This window comes from Condylura cristata, unplaced genomic scaffold (assembly GCF_000260355.1).
Source record: "Condylura cristata isolate star-nosed mole 26May11 unplaced genomic scaffold, ConCri1.0 scaffold00008, whole genome shotgun sequence".
NCBI lineage: Eukaryota > Metazoa > Chordata > Mammalia > Eulipotyphla > Talpidae > Condylura > Condylura cristata.
In genome coordinates, this window is record NW_004567109.1 from 28,893,787 (window position 1) to 28,912,873 (window position 19,087).

Genomic DNA, 19,087 nt, shown 5'->3' on the forward strand with positions numbered 1-19,087 from the left:
GTTATTTAAAATTCTCCTTCAAAAAGTATTTTCAATTCTATTTCCAATGTTAAGTACATTTTCAATCTTTGGAATTCACTGTTTTGCATTTTCTCAGTGATAAAATGGAGGTAACATTTGCTTCTATCAACTTCATATAAATATTGTGAAGATCCAAGAAAATAAAGGAAATGGGAAAATCCTTGGATTTCTAAAACTAAGTGATTTAGAATACTCCATTCACTGAGTAAAATAAATCTCTGAACTGTGTTTTTATCACCTGTAAACACCAGAAATTCAAATTTGACTCTTGTCAAAAAGATTTATTAACTTAAAATAGAATTACTCCAAATACAGACAAAAGCAACTTAATGTTCAAGTTTGAGTATCTTCAGTATACAAGTATGTAAAAGAAAAAAGTTCTGGATCTTCATGTTGTAGTTTTATTTTATTTTTTTAACCTTTTAAAAAGTTTTTGGCACTACAAGTTTCTGTAAAGAATAGAAGTGACAAATTTAAAACACATGAAAGTCTTTCCTAATTCTTAAGAACAATATATATAAAGTCTGAAGCAACCAAAGTATGAATACAGCTAATAGAAAATAAAGAATGTAATATTTTAAATTCTCTCTTTATACAATTCATCAAGATTAATAAACAAAACAAAATTCCCTTAAAAATAGGGTAATAAAATAGATGAAATTTGTATCACACAATTTGGTGATACTAGTAAAAACTATACTTCATATTTATATACAAATAATACAGCCTTTAAAAACAGTCTTAGAATTTAAATAAGCTATCTAAACGTGTTAAAATTTTAAATCAGGACCTGATTTGTTTTGCTTTCCTTTAAATGTCACTTTTTCTGTTGAATGTAACTGACATTGAGGTACGGATACCCTTGAGACAGCAGGATTGGCTGGTTGCTGTGCATCTGTAGACCAGCTGAAAGAAAATGGACTCGCATTACTCCGACACGTTTCCTCTTGGTGGGTGGGGACAACGCTCTCTACACCGACGGGCGGCACATCTGTCTGTTGGACACAACACAGACAGGAAACTGAAAGGCTTGTGCCTATTTATCTTAAAACCCCTTAGAATTAACTTGTAGCTAGTTCTTTTTTTTTTTTTCTATTTATATAGAAAAGATGGAACATACCAAAACTTTCAGGAGAGGAGGAGAGGGAAGGAAACTGAGTATATAAAAGGAAACAGGAAAAGAGATGGAGGGGAGGAATCAAGAACAACCCACCAGTAAAAACTTGAGTCTTACCCCGCCCCCACAAAAGGGCTTGTATGACCAATAGTAACCTTCCTCAGAAGAATAAACAGCCACAGACAATGTTCTGTCCCTGATAATACAGGATGTCTCAGCAGTATAGTTTAGGAAAGCTTAAATCAATCAGGTTTGACACAATCGCAGCTTCCTCTTAAAAGTTACTTCATTAAGTCAAAATTTCCAAAATGCCTTGCTTTAATTCCTTGACTAAACTATAATGGCTGATCAATTTTTTTAAATCCCAGTTTAACGTAAGAGCTGAAGGTCAGACTCAGATCTCCTATTAGAATTGACATACCTTTGAGTGAAGTAGGCTATGTATAATGCTACAAGTTACTTGGAATTCTCTTTAGTTGTGATATTCTTTACTTAGATCAAAGTCATATTGGTGCATAAGCACCAACAGAATATAATGAATTCTATTATCTTTCAACTCTTAGTTTTATAAAACAAATTTGACTGTGTCACTAAACAACTCAAAGGCGTTCACCAGATCCCCACAGCTTACTAATCTAGGTCCAAACTGCTTCCTAATATGGCCTCAGCATACCTTTTCTAGCCTTATCATGTAAGTTTCCCATATACCTCATCCTCTGGTCCTATTATTTTCTCTTCTTTCTCCTTTATGCCAAGTGAAATTCAGTGACTTTGCATATATTATTCCTCAGCTAAGTATACACCTATCTAATCTCTGGCTGTGGGGTCTAGGGGAATTCCTTGTTCTCTTTGAACAGGAACTCTGATTGAGTTGGTCTCGTGTCCAAATATTATATTCTCTTTGCTAAGGCAACACTAAACAGAGAAGAAACTATTTGTCTCTCTTATATGCTGACTCTGAGTAAAATACATGGTTTCACTATAGGGATTTTACTTCTTGCTTGCGCAACAAGTACAAAGCATAGTCTGACACACTGTATGCACTCTCAATAACTGTTTACTATATGCATGAACTTTAAATCCTGGATGTCACAAAGCTTTTCACCCCAGAGCTAAACCTACATAGCTTCTTAACAATCTATAAACAATGGTACCTTGAGTATAGAAAGGTTTGTTGGGCTGAAATCTGGCATTTCCCTGATGCATGAAGTTTTGATGCAAACCATAAGGCCACGAAGCTGGGACAAGAGGAAAATGAGGACGTGGTGCATGTTCCCAAGGAATTGGAGGATTTAGTCCTGGAAAACCTGGCTCTGCAAAAAAAGACATTTTAAAACATTAGAGTGTCCACTTAAATATTCCTTTATTCCATAAAGATGTACTAAATATCTATCAGTGTGGCCAAGAACTATGCCTCATGTACAGGAAGAAAAATTGTTTCAGGGATCAAGTACTGTAATTGTGCTCAAATTATTCAGAAAGGTGACATACAAGGAAATATATAAAATAGTATATGGTAAATGTTACAATAGATAAATGGAAGTTACACTAAAGTGGGAAATTATTCTAAAAGTTATTCTAAGTGTCCAGTTGTTCCAGGATAGAGAAGGTTTTCTTAGGATGACAATGTTTTAAAAGACAGTAAATTAGGCAAAATATGGTTATGAAGGTCACTTCAGACACACAGAATCGCATGTACAAAGTCCAAGAAGCAGGAAAGCACAGAAAATTTGGGAAGCTGCAAAAGAATCAACAATATAAAGATAAGGGTAAAGCAAGGAAATGTATAAGGTTGGGGGTATGAGGCAGGATTTATATTTCAAAGAACCTTAAGACATCATTAAGAAAGTTTTATCTTACCCTAAATATACTCACTATTCTAGAATTCTAATTCTATTAGCAGTGTGAGGCATTATAGTATAATGGTTAAAAACTTGGGTTTTGGTGCTAAACATCTTTAAATTTCTAGTTCCAAAAATTACTAAAGTCCAATTATAAACCTCAGGTGTTGTGAAGATTAAATTACATAAAAATAAAGTGGCATACACACGTTCTAGCACATTAAGTAGATACGCAAAAAAAAAAAAAAAGGCCCTACACATTCTTCCCCCCCCCCAAAGATTTATTTATTTAGACATACAGAGTCCAGAGGTGCAGGGGGTGGTAAGAGGACTCACCAGAGATAGAGTGGGGAGCAGAACAGGCAGATCTACAAAGTACACTACTGAGGGGAGCAGCAGGCGAGACAGGAGAGGTCTGCGCCGTGTAGATCACCTCCAGGGCTGGGAATCTAACTCACACTGAAGTGGCTGTGGCTACCTTACAGCGTTGAGTCCCAACCCATTGCGCCACAAGGGAGGGCCAGCCTTATACTTTCTATCGGAAGCTACCCCCACCAATCTACTTCTCTTTAAGTAAGATGTGTCTGTAAATACATCTTATAAAGCATTCACGATCACAATGAGTCAGGAAGTAATCTCAAAGACAATGCCTTTACTCACTAACCATCCTTGGAAGAATACAAGGATGGAGTAGGGGGAAAGGAGTAGGGGGAAAAAGAAACTGAAACTCTTACTAGTTACATTCTCACAAACTTAGGTTTGGAAGGAGATGACCAGGAAAACAAAATGGGTGGTTACTGCAAGTACAGAAATCTAAGTAACAGCTAAGAATTAAAGCTGCAGGGTTTAAAGTTTACAAAATAACTGAGTATACAGATTGAGGGCCTGGATTGATTTTAAAATGATGTTTTAACCTGAAAGAGTGTTTTTGGGATACATTCCAGTTTCCCTTTGTCATTTTTCACAACCAAATAGTTTTATGATACAAATAATATTCATTAAAGATAATTTCAAAACTGGAAAAAAACTTGCAAAATCTCCTATTAAGCCACTAGTATAATTTTAATATATTCCCATCTAGTCCATCCCTTTTTTAACATAATAGTAATTTTAGCTATAAAATTAAGTAGGAGTGATATACTCATGAAAAAGTATTTACTAACAACTCACTATATGTTACACAAATAATATAGCTACCACATACTACATGTTAGATACTGTACTTGACAGTATGGTGACAATGACATGAAATAATTCATAGCTTCTAGAAGTTCAGTCTTATGGATTATGCAGAAAACAGACAATTTCAACATAGAAAGATAGTGTTATGGTATTAAGGAAACACAGAGGAGAGAAAAGATACAATCTGAGGTCAGGATTAACAAGAGTTAAACACTTTCTGAAAAATATGCTCTAAATTTAAAAAGAACACAAGACAGCAGCAGAACTGGGTAAATAATCAGGAGTAACAGCATGATTCTGTTTATATGGTATTAATTAGTTCACTAAGGCTGCAACTGAGACCAACTAGTGGTGGAGAGGACTTGACATCATACAAATTTAGCCAATATATCAAAAGGCAAGACAATGGATGTGCTGTCTTTCTGGTTCTGTAATTCCCTGACAATCATGGTTCACTATCATGGTATACATGCAATATATTCTTAATGAGCAGAGGTCACATTTTAGAACTGTGATGTATGCCACATATCTTTGAGTTTGAAAACCTAAACGAGTTCCCAAAATCTGGCATTTTTGCTCATTAAAATCTACACCTGTGTTGGTCCAAAAGAGACTAGAGACACCGCAATTCATGCTCTAAAGAAAAATACACTTTTGCTTAATATTACCACAATTCTTTTGAAAACTGGTAGAGGGAAAGATGCAAACTTTTAGTATACATTTCCCATAAGAACTACATTTCAGGGTAAACAAAGTTATAAATAAGGAAAAGTTCGTTACAGAAGAGTCACAAACAGTAACACAGAATCACTACTGTAAATACCTAATGAAATACTGGCGATCAGCAGTATTTTTCAATTGGCAGCTATATGCAAACATTAATTATGACATTCTTAATGTATTGAATACTGAATCAAACTGATATTGCCTAAAGCCCTGACATTGCCTAAAGCACTGAAAGAGGAACAACTAAACAGAAGTTCCATCCAAAGTGAGGAATAAGAAACAAGACAGTACCAACTGAGAAGTTGTCTTGCCAACACAATGAACTTGAATCTAATCCAGCACATGGATCTAATTACTAGTTGACAGGATATATGGGGACAGAGGTACGTGTTAAACAATGCAATTAAGATACAATCAGCTAACATCAGAATGTGAGAAATTCTATAGGTTCTTTAATAAACATTTAATATGGGTAAAAGTAACAAGGGGGTTATCAATTAAAAGGGACAGGAGAAACAACCACATTATTTATGGGCTTTTGGATCTTGATTCAAATAAATCAGTATTTCAGAGAAACAGGAAAAAATGAACTCGGACTGGATAGTAGTAGATAGTACTGGGCATGGTAGTGGTCTTTTTAATTGTTTGTAAAAGCTACAAACTGAAGCTTGTGATTTTGACCTAATAATCTGAGATTTGATTCAATATCCAAACCAAAGAACACTTTTAATGATTAGGTAAGGGGTTAGATTAGCAAATATTGATAGCTGTTAGAACTGGATAATGATGGGACTCATAATATTTTACTTTTGCATAATTTCAAAATTTACACAATAGTTTAAAAAATAAAAATAATTCTAACTAAAAAGTTAAACAGAGATGAAACTAGACTTACTGTATATGTCAACTATTTTAAAATATGAAAATATAAAAAAAATAACCAGATGTTAATACACCAAAATGTCATCTTGCAATTATGTCTAGGAACTGAGATTATGGATTGCTTTTTTTCAAATGTTTTTTGAAGATTATGTATTACACATCAGAATAAAGTTATTACTTTTTTATACTACAGTGTCACTGTTTTTTTTTTGTTTGTTTGTTTGTTTTAAAGAATGGTCCCTTACTGGGAGATAGAAAGAGACTAACAAATTCAGATTCTGAAGAATGACACTGGTTTAAATCTTGACACTACTATGATTAATAATGACTTAAATTCTTCAATTTCCTCAACTGTAAAATGAGAAATAACGTTAACTACACCAACAGGACTCCACTGAAGACTTTTTAAAAATTATCAAATAACTAATACCTTTAAATTTTACCCAATTTAACATTCACAGCATCCCTGAGTTAAATGCTATTAATATACCTATTTTAGAGATGAAATCTATAGTGATTAAGCAACTGCCCAATACCACACAATAGATGGCTAAGTCAGCTATCTGAATCCACAGTATAAACTCTTCATTTCTACCTAATCTTTTACTTCCCCCTCCCAAAATATTGCTTGCCAGCCTATTCCTCACTTCATTTCCCCAGGTTCAAATGGTAATACCAGCCATGCAACATTTCTATAAACACAGATAAAGAAGAAAAGAAAGGGTTACCCGAATTCCCCACTGTACCATTGTTCACCAGGGAATTTGGAGCCACGGTACGAGGCCAGTGTCCATCATGAGAGGAGCTAGGAATCGCCACAGGTCTGGCAGCAGGCTGTGCAAAGATGATGCTGGGATCATTCAGGCCAATATTGCTGGGGGCACTGCCTGGTGCAGAATGGATCACTGGGCCATGGATAGGCCAGGATGGAGCAGGAATTTGGAGGGGGTGCACTGGCAACAATCCCATATTGTGCATGGGAGAATACTGAGCTGGTGGTGACTGGGGAAAGTTATACATAGGCATCTGGACCTGATGTGGGGGCTGGGCTCCCTGCTGAGGTGGGCCAAGTTTGGGTTGGGATCCTGGCTGGGATGGAGGCTGGGTAATGGCAGCTGACTGGGAAGAGTTCTGTGGAAATGGTTGGGGCTGAGGAGAGTAAGATGGTGAATCAGACTGCAGAGAAAAAGAGAGACATATTTTAAAGTTAATTTACAAACATCTTAATTTTATTCAAGCAGATTATCAAAATACAAATTTATGGAGTTGTTTCACTGGAACATTATAAAGAGACCTTATAAAACATTATAAAAATTCCACTTTCCATGAAGGTGAAAAAATTTTCCCAAAGGATCTCCCAAAGAGTTCAAGCCCTTTATTACATAGGTATTATTAACTTATAAACTTTCTTACTGTCCAGAGTCCAGACATAAATCCCATCACATAGAACCAATAATTTACTAGAAATTTATATCTAATCATCTCAGTCACTTCTATTCCCTCAATAAGTATTTACTATCAATTATGTGCTGTGCATTGTTCTAAGCACTGAAAACAACACACTATATATATGTATGCTCTCATGAAACTTAAAATTTATGAGGCAAAGGAGGAGGAGGTGATCAAGACTGCACAATCACAATGACACATAGCTACTATAATAAAGAATGTATATTTTTAAATGAAAGCCCAAAGCAGAAACACCTAAACTCACTTCTAAGAGAAGAAAAATAAATGAAAGAAATTGGTGATCAAGGAAAAATCCCTGGAGAAAGTGACTTTAAGTTGAAATTTAAGGGCATATGAAAAGAACTCTGAAAATGAAATAGGGATTAAGGAAATGGAAGAATGTTTCAGGCAGAGGGAACAAAATGACTGAAGGACTAAATGCATGAAAATATGTATCTTTTCAAAATAACTGGAATCTGTAAGAAGTACAAAACATTTCTTGAGTATAACCTGAGACTGGAGAATTAAGTAGGGGCAAAATATAATGAGTCCTATAAACACTGTCGTTTAATAGACTTTATCCTGGAGCAGAGAAAAATCATGAAGGATTTTCAACAGGCGAAGCACATCATCAGTCTGCATTTCAGAAAAATTAGAAAATCTGAGAAATATGTAAGTTTTCCAGCTTAATACATGAAATAAAGAACATTTTATAAAATAGTGATAAGACTGAGTAGAAGACTGCTATTATACAGTAGTCCTAAAATAATAATTTAGGCAAAGGGAATACAATCTATGAACAGAGGGAAAACAAATGACTATACACTATCTTTTAAAGTATAATCAGTAGGATTTGGTGCTCAGATCTGGGATTTAAATGAAGGAAATGATTTCAGAAACTAGAACAACAGTAGGGTCAAGAAAACAAGAAAAAAAAGAGGCAAGTCAGAGGAGTGGGAAGAAATATACGGTACAGTTAACACTGTTGAATTTGAAGTGTACTGTGAGACGTAAGAAAGTGACAGCTACAGACTCTTAAGCAAAACTCAGGCAGGAAAAAGATGGATGCTAGAGAAAAAAGACAAAAGGGAGGGACAACAGAGATTTTGGAGACAGAACCTGAGGGTTCAAGTTCTGGTTCCAAGAGTCTGTTGACCTTAGAAAGTAAAAGTAGTAATACAATTCAACTTCATTAGGTTTGTGTGATGAATAACTAAATAATACACTTGGAAAATAAATACCAATTCAGAATAGTATATACATTTTAGTAACAAGGAAGAAATGGTGAAATATTCTGAAACAGGAAAGAGGAATTGATGAATTGGGATTGTCCACTATTCTAATAAACCAACAATGTCAAAAATTATTAAAGCCTGGTGGTTCACTGATGTGTATTATTTTCTATACTTTAATGCTTTAAAAAAATTTTAATACATAATAGAAATGCATATAAAAGCACACAATACTCAATAAATGTTAGCTGACATTATTATTTTTTTTATATAACATTAATGAAAATGTCAGCGAAAAATAGGTATTCAAATGTTTGGTTACATGTTTCCTAAATGTCTTCTCAAAGACTCTCCTTACAAGCGCTCTTCAAATGCTCTAAGAACTTTTCTAAAACAAATGTCACATTATTTTTAGGGCATTGAGTAGTTAACAACAGCTTTAGAGCTTTGTTAAGAACTGGGGTATAGGCCAGAGGTGAGAGGGGGTGGAGGATTCATCAGAGTCAGAGTGGGTAGCAGTACATGCAGATCCACTGAAATACACTGGAGGGTAGCAGTGAGTAAGACAAGAAAGGTCTGCTGTGTCATGAGCTTTAGCTCCCTGGCCAGGGATCGAACTCTTGCTTCAGTGGCTGCCAACAGTTCTTTATCAATGAAACTTACCCTTGTGCCACCAGGGAGGTCCTTTACTTATTCTTAGCTTTCCAATTTGGAAAATTTGATCATACTAAAATCTATTATGACCACTCAAAGGAATAAACGTGATGAAGCAACAAAGTATAGTGTTAGGTTTAGAGTAAGCATTCAATTAAAACTGAAATAATTTAAGAAGTGCAACGTAATACAAATTTAGACAAAGGTTAAGAATCTGAATTTTAATTCAATATTCTGTCTTTTACAGTGTGTATTTCACTAGATATCCTTATCAGCTATGAGAAGACACACTGAAGTTTCAAGTACGTAAAACACCACAAGCTGTTCTCTTAACAACAGTAAACAACGTATACATCTCAATTTGCACCTATTTTTACTAATGGTAGTAATATTTTTCTACTACCAAAATCTGAAATCTCAAGTCATTCCTTATTTTAATTTAATCAACAACCTTATGAGGTAGTTACTATCCTTTTTACATTGCAGTTAAGTAGTTTACCCAAGCACATAAGCCCAATCTATATTGCTTGAAAAGTAATGCTTTTTCCACCTTATGTTCCTACCAATGACAGTTCTACACAACAATGCATAATCTGAAAGACCGTATGAGCCAGTTTGAAATATCAAAGATATCAAGTACATCTTCCTGCAAAGATTAACCTTTAATAATTTAAAAACTCACACATTCTGAAGACTGTCTAGTCCTTATAGTTTGATCACCCTGTTGCTGGGCTGAGCCAGATACCTGTTGGGCATTTACAAGGTTTCGGACAAGCTGGGCTGCTAAGAGAAAACATCAGAAAGAAAATTGTTTATAAAATGTAACAGAAATAAGTATCTCATAACACACTGGGAAGAGCTCTAATTTTTTCCTATATATCCCCTGGGGAAAAAGCTCTCAAAAATGTTTCAGGGGAAAAGTTAACATTTTTCCTCTACATTTTTGTTAAAATAAAACTTTGTTAGTCATCAACTTCTGAAAGAGAAATAGTGTGATTCAAATTCAAAAACTATTTATAAGGGCTTGTCTTAATACAACAGTCTATTAAGACCTTGATAGTGAACATACATCCAAATAATGTTCCAGATAAAAGCCTGACTTGTCAGAATTTATCTAAGAAGTTATATATAAGGTGCAAAACCATACAGTTAAGATTTAGAATAGAGGGGATTCAGGTCCTTATCATGACATCAACAGATAGTAAATAATTTTACTTCCAACAGAAAGTATTTTTTGGCCTTTTCTGTTTACCTGCTACACTGCTATTCCTCTGACGGGCTAGCTTGACTTCTGGGCATTCCCTTCTGACATGCCCTGCATCTCCACATATAAAACATCTGAGGTCTCTGGGGTCTCTAAAGTCTCGCGTGTCATGGATGTCTCGGGAGTCAAGGTGGTCTCGGGAGTCTTTTTCCTCTTCATTTCCTTCCTTTTCTTCTTCACTGTCTTTCTTCTTTAGTCTAAACAGTAAACTGCTGATACCAATAATGTGGGGCTAGGGACTTGTAAACGGAGTGAGTCACAGAACAAACTAAACTATACAAGGTTATCACAATAACAAAGGGACTAACATGCCCATTCTTTCATGCACCTTTTTGAAGTAAAGGGAACTCACACTTACAGCACACCTACTTATACAGCACAAACTGAGTATCACAGTAGTTTTATGATATAGTATCAAATTTTTTAAAAGTTTAAAGAGAATTTTAATTTTTTTAAAAAAATCATTAGAGACTGGTACTTATTTCAACTTATACAGAGGAAGAAATGGAGACCCGGAGGAGGCAAATTGTCTTGCTTAATTTTAACAGCAGTGATAAAAAATTAACCAGATATTTAAAGGAGCTATTTTCAGTCTATTAAACATAGTATATAGGACACATGAAAAGTATACTTCATAGTATCTTTTCAGGGAATGTTTAATAGGTATATCCTTCAAAGTATGTAGTCTTAATTCTTTCACAGCATATACCTAGAAGACTCAGTATTTTAGTTACTGGTATAAATGACTGTGAAATCCTTAGCAAAAATCCCATGTTTTAATCATGTTTTTTCATGGCTCCTACCAGTTGCCAGCATGTAGTAGGTGAGGCCATAAATGTTTCTTTAATTAAAAATAAAAAAACAAAACCAAATGCATTAATGAATCAATAAATGCCTGTTTATGAGACACTACTGTACCACAAACAAATCTCACCATATTATAAAGTTCTACTCAAAGACATATGTTCTAATTTAAAATTCTGTACTTTTCTCACTTAACCATTATTGGACACAATTTAAACTACAACTGGTGTCACATTAATTTTTATGTAATGTTAATACACAATAAATTGCCAACCTTCTCCTTTTAGGGCAGTCTTTCATATAGTGACCTATTTTTCCACATACACGGCAACATCGATCATTGGGAGCCAATTCTCCATCTGTTAATACTCTTGAGTCAAAGAAGTACTCCTAGGGAGAAAACACAATTTTACTAGGAAAAAAATCACTATAAACTATTAAAGTCAAATACCAAAAAAATGCTTTATAAAAAGGAAATAACAAATATATCACTAAATAAAACCATGATATAAAAATGAGATTCATAAAAATCAACAATCACTGTTGCTAATAGAACTAACCAGTGTTCATCCATTCTCATTTCTTACTCTCTTATAGATTTTTATATAATACCTAAAGTAAAGACACTATTTTTACCCTCATTTTATATATGTTAAAATCAAAGCCCAGAGAGTTCAACTCATTTGTCAATAGAAAAAGTAGCTAGTAAGTAACAGATAAAAGATTTAGAGGTAAATCTGTCAGTCTGGCTACAAGCTCATGTTTTCTGCCATGCCAGACTACTTCTGGAAAGGAATTAGTTTCATTTCACAATAGCTCTATGCAAATTCCTTATTTATTTAAAATAGGGTTGGATTTGTATACTTTTCAAGAACATAAAATATTATATAAAGTATAATACACCTAAGAAGAAGGTAGGAAACATTAAATAAATTATTCCCATGCCTTATAAGAACAAGATTTTTTTTTTAAGATTTACTCATGTATACAAGAGCTGGGATGCAGGCCAGAGATGCAAGGAGTGAAAGGATTCACTAGAGACAGAACAGAACAGGCTGACTAAACTGAAATACATGGATGAAGGGAGCAGCAGGCAAGACAAAAGAAGGTCTGGCCAGGGATCAAACTCATACTGCAGTGGCTGAGAATTGCTTCACAGTACTGTGTCAACCCCATGTGCAATCACGCAGGCCCTTAGATTCATTTTTTGCTTTGTCCCAAGCACCTTACTTATCTTCCCTAAGCTTTTGCTTAGTTTTGTAGTAATACAAAGATTCATTTGTCATTAACAGTTACCCATATCTCTGGGAGGCAAGAAAACATGTTCACTTAAGGCTCTTCTATCTAAAGTAAGACATATGAAAGTGTAAAATACCAACTGAGGTAACTATAATTTCTTTACAAAGACAGCAACAAGTACTGATGAACTTATATAACCTCTGCGTGCAAAACAGCTATAATAAAAAGAAAATCATAAAAATATAAGAAAATAGCAGTAGCAAGTAAAAATGACACAAAAACAGCCAATCAGATAATCCAATCAAGTAATGTAAAAATGATCTCAGAAATACAAAAAATAAGGTTGTAACTAAAGCTTTATATAAGAAAATAACAGACTAACAACATGAAAAGCTCAATAAATGAAATCTAGAGAAAGCTATGGAAGCAGAACAGACCAAGTAGAAGATCAAGTCAATGACTTCAAAGAAAATAAGACACAAAGGAAGAGAAAAAACAGATGTAAAAGAAAAAAATCAAGAAGCACTTTGCAAATTACCTGATACAACAGAAGAGGTAGTAGGAATCCCAAAAAAATGTTATAAAAGGAATCCCAAAAGCGAAAGGGATCAGAGCTTATTCAAAGAAGAAAAAAATTTCCCAAATTTGGGGAAGGAAATAACTATACAAAGTCCACAAAGCTAAAAGAATATTTGATTACCTAAATAAAATTAAATCTATAGTAAGATACAAAATAGTAAAAAGATCAAGAGTTTAAGGTAAAGAACAGTAAAAGCCATTAATTGTAAAAAACACTATCTCCCCAACATGAAATGTTGAGATAGTTTTCTTATCTAAATTTAAGAAAGTCCACCAAAAAAAAAAAAAAGTGAATAAGAGAAAAGAATCAGATACTGAAAAAATAGTAGTAGCAATCCCTCAGTATCAATAATCTCCTGAAGGTAAATGGACACAACTCACCAATCAAAAGTACAGAATGGTTGGCTGAGTAAGAAAAACAAACAAACAAGCCCAACTCTGTTAGTTCAGGAGACCCATCAAAACTTCAATGATAAACATAGGCTCCCAGTAAATGGCTGAAAATAACTCTACAAACAATTGGTAGCCTAAAAAAATCCAGAGACAGCCATATTTATATCAGATAAAATATACTTCCACTAAAAATGGTAACAAAATACAAGGATAGCCATTCTATAATGATTACAGAATCAATAAATGTGGACATAACTCATCAACATATATCTACCAAATGAAGGACCATGAAAATATATAAAGGAATTACTAACAAAACTAAAAACAGACACTGACAGCAACACAAAAAAAGTATGGGACTTAACCATCCCACACACTTAACATCAAAGGACAGGTCAACCAAAGAGAAAAACAAGTCTAAAATGAGGAATTAGACCAGATGAGTTATACTCATTTATAGGGCACTGCACCCCCAAAATTACTACATATTCTTTCCCTGTGTGTATGAAACATTCTCAAGAACAGACCACAATGAGTCACAAAACATGTCAATAAAATAATGAAAACTGAAATCATACAGAGTATCATCTCTGATCACAATGGTATCAAGTTAGAAATCAACCACAGAAAGAAATATGTGGAAACATATTTCATATAAAACAGACTACTGAATGACTAATGGATTAACAAGCAAATCAAAAGAAACCTGAAAAAAGGTTGGGGACAAAAGAAACTACCAGTGCTTATGGGATGCAGCAAAAACTACTAACAGGAAAACATAGAAATACAGTCATCAGAGGCCCTCCTTTGTGGCACAACAGATTAAAGCACAGCACTATGAAGCTATCAGCAGCCACTAAAGTATGAGTTCAATCACCAGCCAGGTAGGTGACTCACAGGGCTTGGCAGACCTCTCCTGACCCACCTACTGCTCCACTCAGCAGTGTATTTCAGTAAATCCACCTGTTTGCTTCCCACTCTGTATCTAGTAAATACTCTAACCTCCCCTACACACATACCTCTGGCTTATACACAACCCCCCCCCCCAGTTCTGTATGTGTAAAAATAAATAAATCTTAAAAAAAAAAAATACAGGCATCAAGAAATAAGAAAGATGTGATCCAAATAACCTAACCTCACTACTTAAGCAACTAGGGGGAAAAAAGAGAGAATGAACAAAATCAAAATACAATAGAAGGAAGGAGATAATAAAGAGAAGTTATAAATCAAAAGATCAATGTTACAAAAAGCTAGCTGTCTGAAAATACAAAATAGACAAATTTTTAGGTAAGCTCACTAATAAAAAAAGAAAAAAAAACAATAAAAACTGTAATCAGAAATTAAAAAGAAAGTTACAATATCTAAAATATCCAGAGGAATCATAAGAGACAATTATGGAGATGTTCTTGCCAAAAAATTTCAATAACATAGAAGACATGGACAAATTTGTAGAAGTATACAACTTTCCAATACTAAGTCAGGAAGAAATAAAAAACCTATATAGTGAATGAAACATAATTAAACCAACAGACCAAATTTAAGCTATAGTTATCTTATTGTGGATAATGAGTGCTATAATATAACAAGTACAAGAAGCTATAACTATCTCCCTATCTTTAACAACCAGATAACAGTTTTAGGTTTCTTGTACAACAAAGTTCTGCAGAAAAGATTCCAAAAAAACTTACAGCTTCTCTGCCAATGAGTGGATAAAAGGGGGTACCAAAAAGTTTTCTTCCATTGATAAATGCCTTCATGATGAAATTGGTCACTATTGAAGAAAAAAGGAAACAATAAAGATGCAGACCTTAATGTACTAGAGCTTTAAAACTGGGGATTTCTATAATTAAAACTTACTTTTTCTAGAAACTCCAGCACCAAGGTTATGATTCAAGTCAAATGGGTCTAGAAAAGAAGTATTTCATTTTTAAATTAAGACATTATTTGTAACATAACATATACTAGCCATAACTATAGTCTGAAACTTTCTAATTCAGTTCATCTTTTAAAATTACAGATTAAAGGATAGGAACTGGTAAAAATCATGAGGAAGAAGCTCCCACATTTTAATGTTTCCATTTTCTCCTTAATTTCCTTGACAAATAAAACTCAAGAGAAATCCTGAATATTAGCTAAATGATTACCTTCAATTGCAATGCATTTAGATGTCCACTGTTTCTCAAAAGTTGTCAACAGTTTCTTCTGCCGAATGCTAATTACATATTCCTTGAAATCAAATTCTTCAGTATAGAAGCGAAGTAGTCCCAACCAAAGTTCTCCTAATGTTTCTGTGTTCTTTCCAAGGGAAGGTAAGCGTTTTTTCTATAGGCAAGTAGAAAGAAGAAATATCTATACCTATATAAAATGTGCGCCCCAAATCTAAGTAAAGTTATTAAAGAAAATCATATAAATGCTAACAGGTATTAGTGAGTATTCTATAGCATAAGACGATGGAAAATTTACCAGTTCCTCTGTTTTATCAAAGAAAAAAGCATTCCATCCATCAACCATTCTCTGTGGAATCTGTTTTCCATCAAAGATCTGCATAAAAAATTAATTTTGCTGTTATTTTAAGTCATTCAAGTAAAACAGTCTCATATAATTTTAGAATATACCAATAACAGACACAATGAAAAAAATTTTGCCAAAAAGAACAGGTCAGGATGGTATGATTTCACAGCACATTATTAATGAATAAACTATATCAGAAAAGACAAAAGGTAAGAAAGTTATCTTAAGAGCATCAGATGCTCCAAATAACACTTTTGACGTTATTTGATGTCATCCATTTGGCCTATCAAAATACAACCACCCAAGAATAACAAAATAAAACACAAGAAAAAATATGGCAATTTCATCAAAGCTCATACATGTAGGAATACAAAACATAATACCTACTGACTGAGCTCCCAAAAGAAATTATTGGAACTCTTGTTTTGGGAAAGGTCACTGTTATCTATAATCAGTTATCTATATCAGATGAGGCAGTGTTTTTTTTTTTTCTAAAGAGAAATTTATGTATGTTTCTCTAACATCTTTGATAAACACTGTAAAATCTTCACAATTATTTATAAGTAGCAATTCAATGTTCTAAGGACATAGTGAAGTAGAGAGAGTAAAGCTGCTGTGTAAGAAGTAACCCACAGGGTGACTATATAGGCAAATACACATCTAAAAGCAATCTTGTGATTTATTTTCCATAGGAATTTATAAAAATAAAGTAAAAAATTAAATTGGATTCAGAGTCAGCAGACCTCAATTCTAGTTTCAGTTCTGCCAAATTGTGCTTCTGGAGAAGATAATTATTCTCCTAAATCCTCAGTTTTCAGTGAAAATAAGAAATTAAATTAGGTTACTTGTTTTCACATTTTTCTTTTAAGCTGTAGAAACCTTTCCTAAAGTGAAACATTCCTGAAGTTCAATACATAAAAAAAAGGAGATGTACTCTGACACAAGTCTGAGCAGAGAAAATACACCCTTCTCATGCTTTACCTCCTCACTCTACTTCTCATGCTCAAAATGAGTTCCTACATTTTGCAGAATATATTTTGAAAACACTAGTTGATGGTGACATCATTTTAATCGGAACTATAATTTCCAAAATTGAACTACAAGTCCAGGTCCTCTAATTTCACTCTCAGGTTTAAGTTTCCTTTTAGGCAAAGAATATACTTACCTCTGAAGCCAAAAACCTCTATTATATCAAAGCCTACTATATAAAGAATATTTAATAAACATTTGTTAAATGAATATATTTGCTCTGGAAACATGTTTATACAAAGATGAAGTTTCCAGAGACGTAAGCTAATTATATTGTTTAATATTTACATATAACAACAACAACAAAAAAAAAACAGCAAAAATCATCCAAAATCGAAGTTCTAAAATTATGCAAAACAAAAAGAGACACAGTTACAGTTACTTATTAACATTTAAAACACGATAGGGGATTCTGTACTCAAAAAAGGGGGGGAAATTTTAAAGAGTTCAAAGTACAAAACTTTATTAAGATTAGAATGCTGCTACAGTTATTAGAAATAATCCAAGCTATCTCTTTAGACCTTGATTCTACCTGTGAATATTCTTACATCTGAGTAATAATCATTAACCAAATACAATGATGGTGACTGGTAACAAAGACTATACCTGTAGGCCTTGGGAAGTGTTATATTTCACTGTTGCTTTGCCTTTTCTGACAGATTCTTATGTTTCAAGTTAGTTAAGTTAGTACTTAACTTTCCAGTCTGTGTCAGTCCTTAGAAGCACTGTTAATCTTCTCTTTCTCATAGACACACACACATACTCTTTCAGCACCACTTATCCTCTACTCAAGCACTCAGTGCTCTCCTTCAAACCTCACAAACAAATCAAGCATATTTGTTAAACTGACCCTGTAGATTTCCATATTTATTTTTCCATTTTATTGTACTACTTTAGTTATCTACTGCTATATTAAACTGCAATTTTTTATCTGTGGAAAAATACCTGTAACTCGAAATTTTCAAACATCCATCCTTAAGTATAGTTAGTGGCACATTCCTGTGCTACCATTCACAAAATTCTTTTCATCTTGCAAAAATGATGCTCTGAACCTATTTATTAATAACTCCCCATTCCTTTCTTCCCTCAGTCCCTAGTAGCCATAATTCTACTTTTCTGTTTCTATGAATCTGACTACTCTAGGTACCTCATCACCTTAAATTATAAAGTAACCTTTTATGACTGGTTAATTTCACTTAACACGTCCTCAAGGACCATACATTAAATTGTTAAAAAAAAAACTCCGATGTTCTTTTCATGTTCATTTTTATGTGAAAATTTACTTTTACTTTTGGTGATTTGCAAGAATAAAGCAAAATCATTCTGCTTAAGAAAGCTCCTCTGGATCCAACAAATTTTATATTGTTGACCATGAAAACTACTTTTAGCTGAGCCTTATACTTAGTCACTTAAAATCTAGGTTCAATTACTAATTGAGTCAAAATCATCAGCTCCATTAAACATGTCCTTACCCTTAAAAGTTGATCGATGCCAACACCAATACATAAATGATGCCAGAGCAATGGACAATGAATGAAGTCCCATTTGACAAGCAAAAAAAGGCCAGAAGCAAAAATCCATATATCATCAGTTCATATGTATCACAAAGCCCCCCACATTTCAGAGTTCACTATAATGGAAGACATGCCATAAACTCTCATTTCATTAATCACTATTAAGCAACTAACGGAAGAATTCTTGAAATTGGGTATGGCAATCCTACCTACATTTTTTCCAATAACAGTAATGAATAAAGTTGCTAACAATAAAAGCAGCCATTATTTATGAGCAGCTACTACATTAAAAGATAGTTAATGTCTCTATACGTCAACACTGAAATAATACTGTATTTTTACTGATGATGTAACTCCAACTAGTAAATGTCAGGGGGCTTTCTGAAGGCCACAGTGCTAGAATTAGTATTTAGAACAATTGTCTCTTGCTCCAGAATTATTCCTATTCTTCCATTATATCGTACTGTTTCAGTGGCTCTTCAAACATACATAAGATAATGAGAGAACACAAACAAACCCCCATGACAACAAATTATGTGTTCCATTTTTTGTTAACCATAATATTCTGTCAAAGTAGCAGATGCTGCTATGCTATTACTGGGGCAATCATGCATAAGATAACCAAACGGAAAGCTTGAACAGTTAGATCG

The 19,087-nt window shown here is 33.7% G+C and overlaps 1 protein-coding gene across 4 annotated transcripts in view; it reads right to left on the reverse strand.

Annotated features, from left to right (window-relative positions):
- Positions 1-285: 285 nt before the first annotated feature.
- The window catches only part of ZCCHC11 (zinc finger, CCHC domain containing 11), a 73,694-nt gene continuing 54,892 nt past the window's right edge, over positions 286-19,087 (reverse strand). The window contains exons 20-29 of one of the 4 annotated variants that reach the window (XM_012722580.1): positions 15,847-15,924; positions 15,528-15,705; positions 15,241-15,288; positions 15,072-15,154; positions 11,447-11,562; positions 10,357-10,577; positions 9,787-9,887; positions 6,498-6,945; positions 2,293-2,451; positions 286-1,016 (exon numbers count right to left, since the gene is read on the reverse strand). In XM_012722580.1, coding sequence (XP_012578034.1) covers positions 949-1,016; positions 2,293-2,451; positions 6,498-6,945; positions 9,787-9,887; positions 10,357-10,577; positions 11,447-11,562; positions 15,072-15,154; positions 15,241-15,288; positions 15,528-15,705; positions 15,847-15,924 — 1,500 coding nt within the window. In that variant the 3' untranslated portion in view covers positions 286-948. Of the gene's footprint in view, positions 1,017-2,292; positions 2,452-6,497; positions 6,946-9,786; positions 9,888-10,356; positions 10,581-11,446; positions 11,563-15,071; positions 15,155-15,240; positions 15,289-15,527; positions 15,706-15,846; positions 15,925-19,087 lie in introns of all 4 variants that reach the window. The other 3 variants (XM_012722579.1, XM_012722578.1, XM_012722581.1) reach the window with 3 other exon arrangements.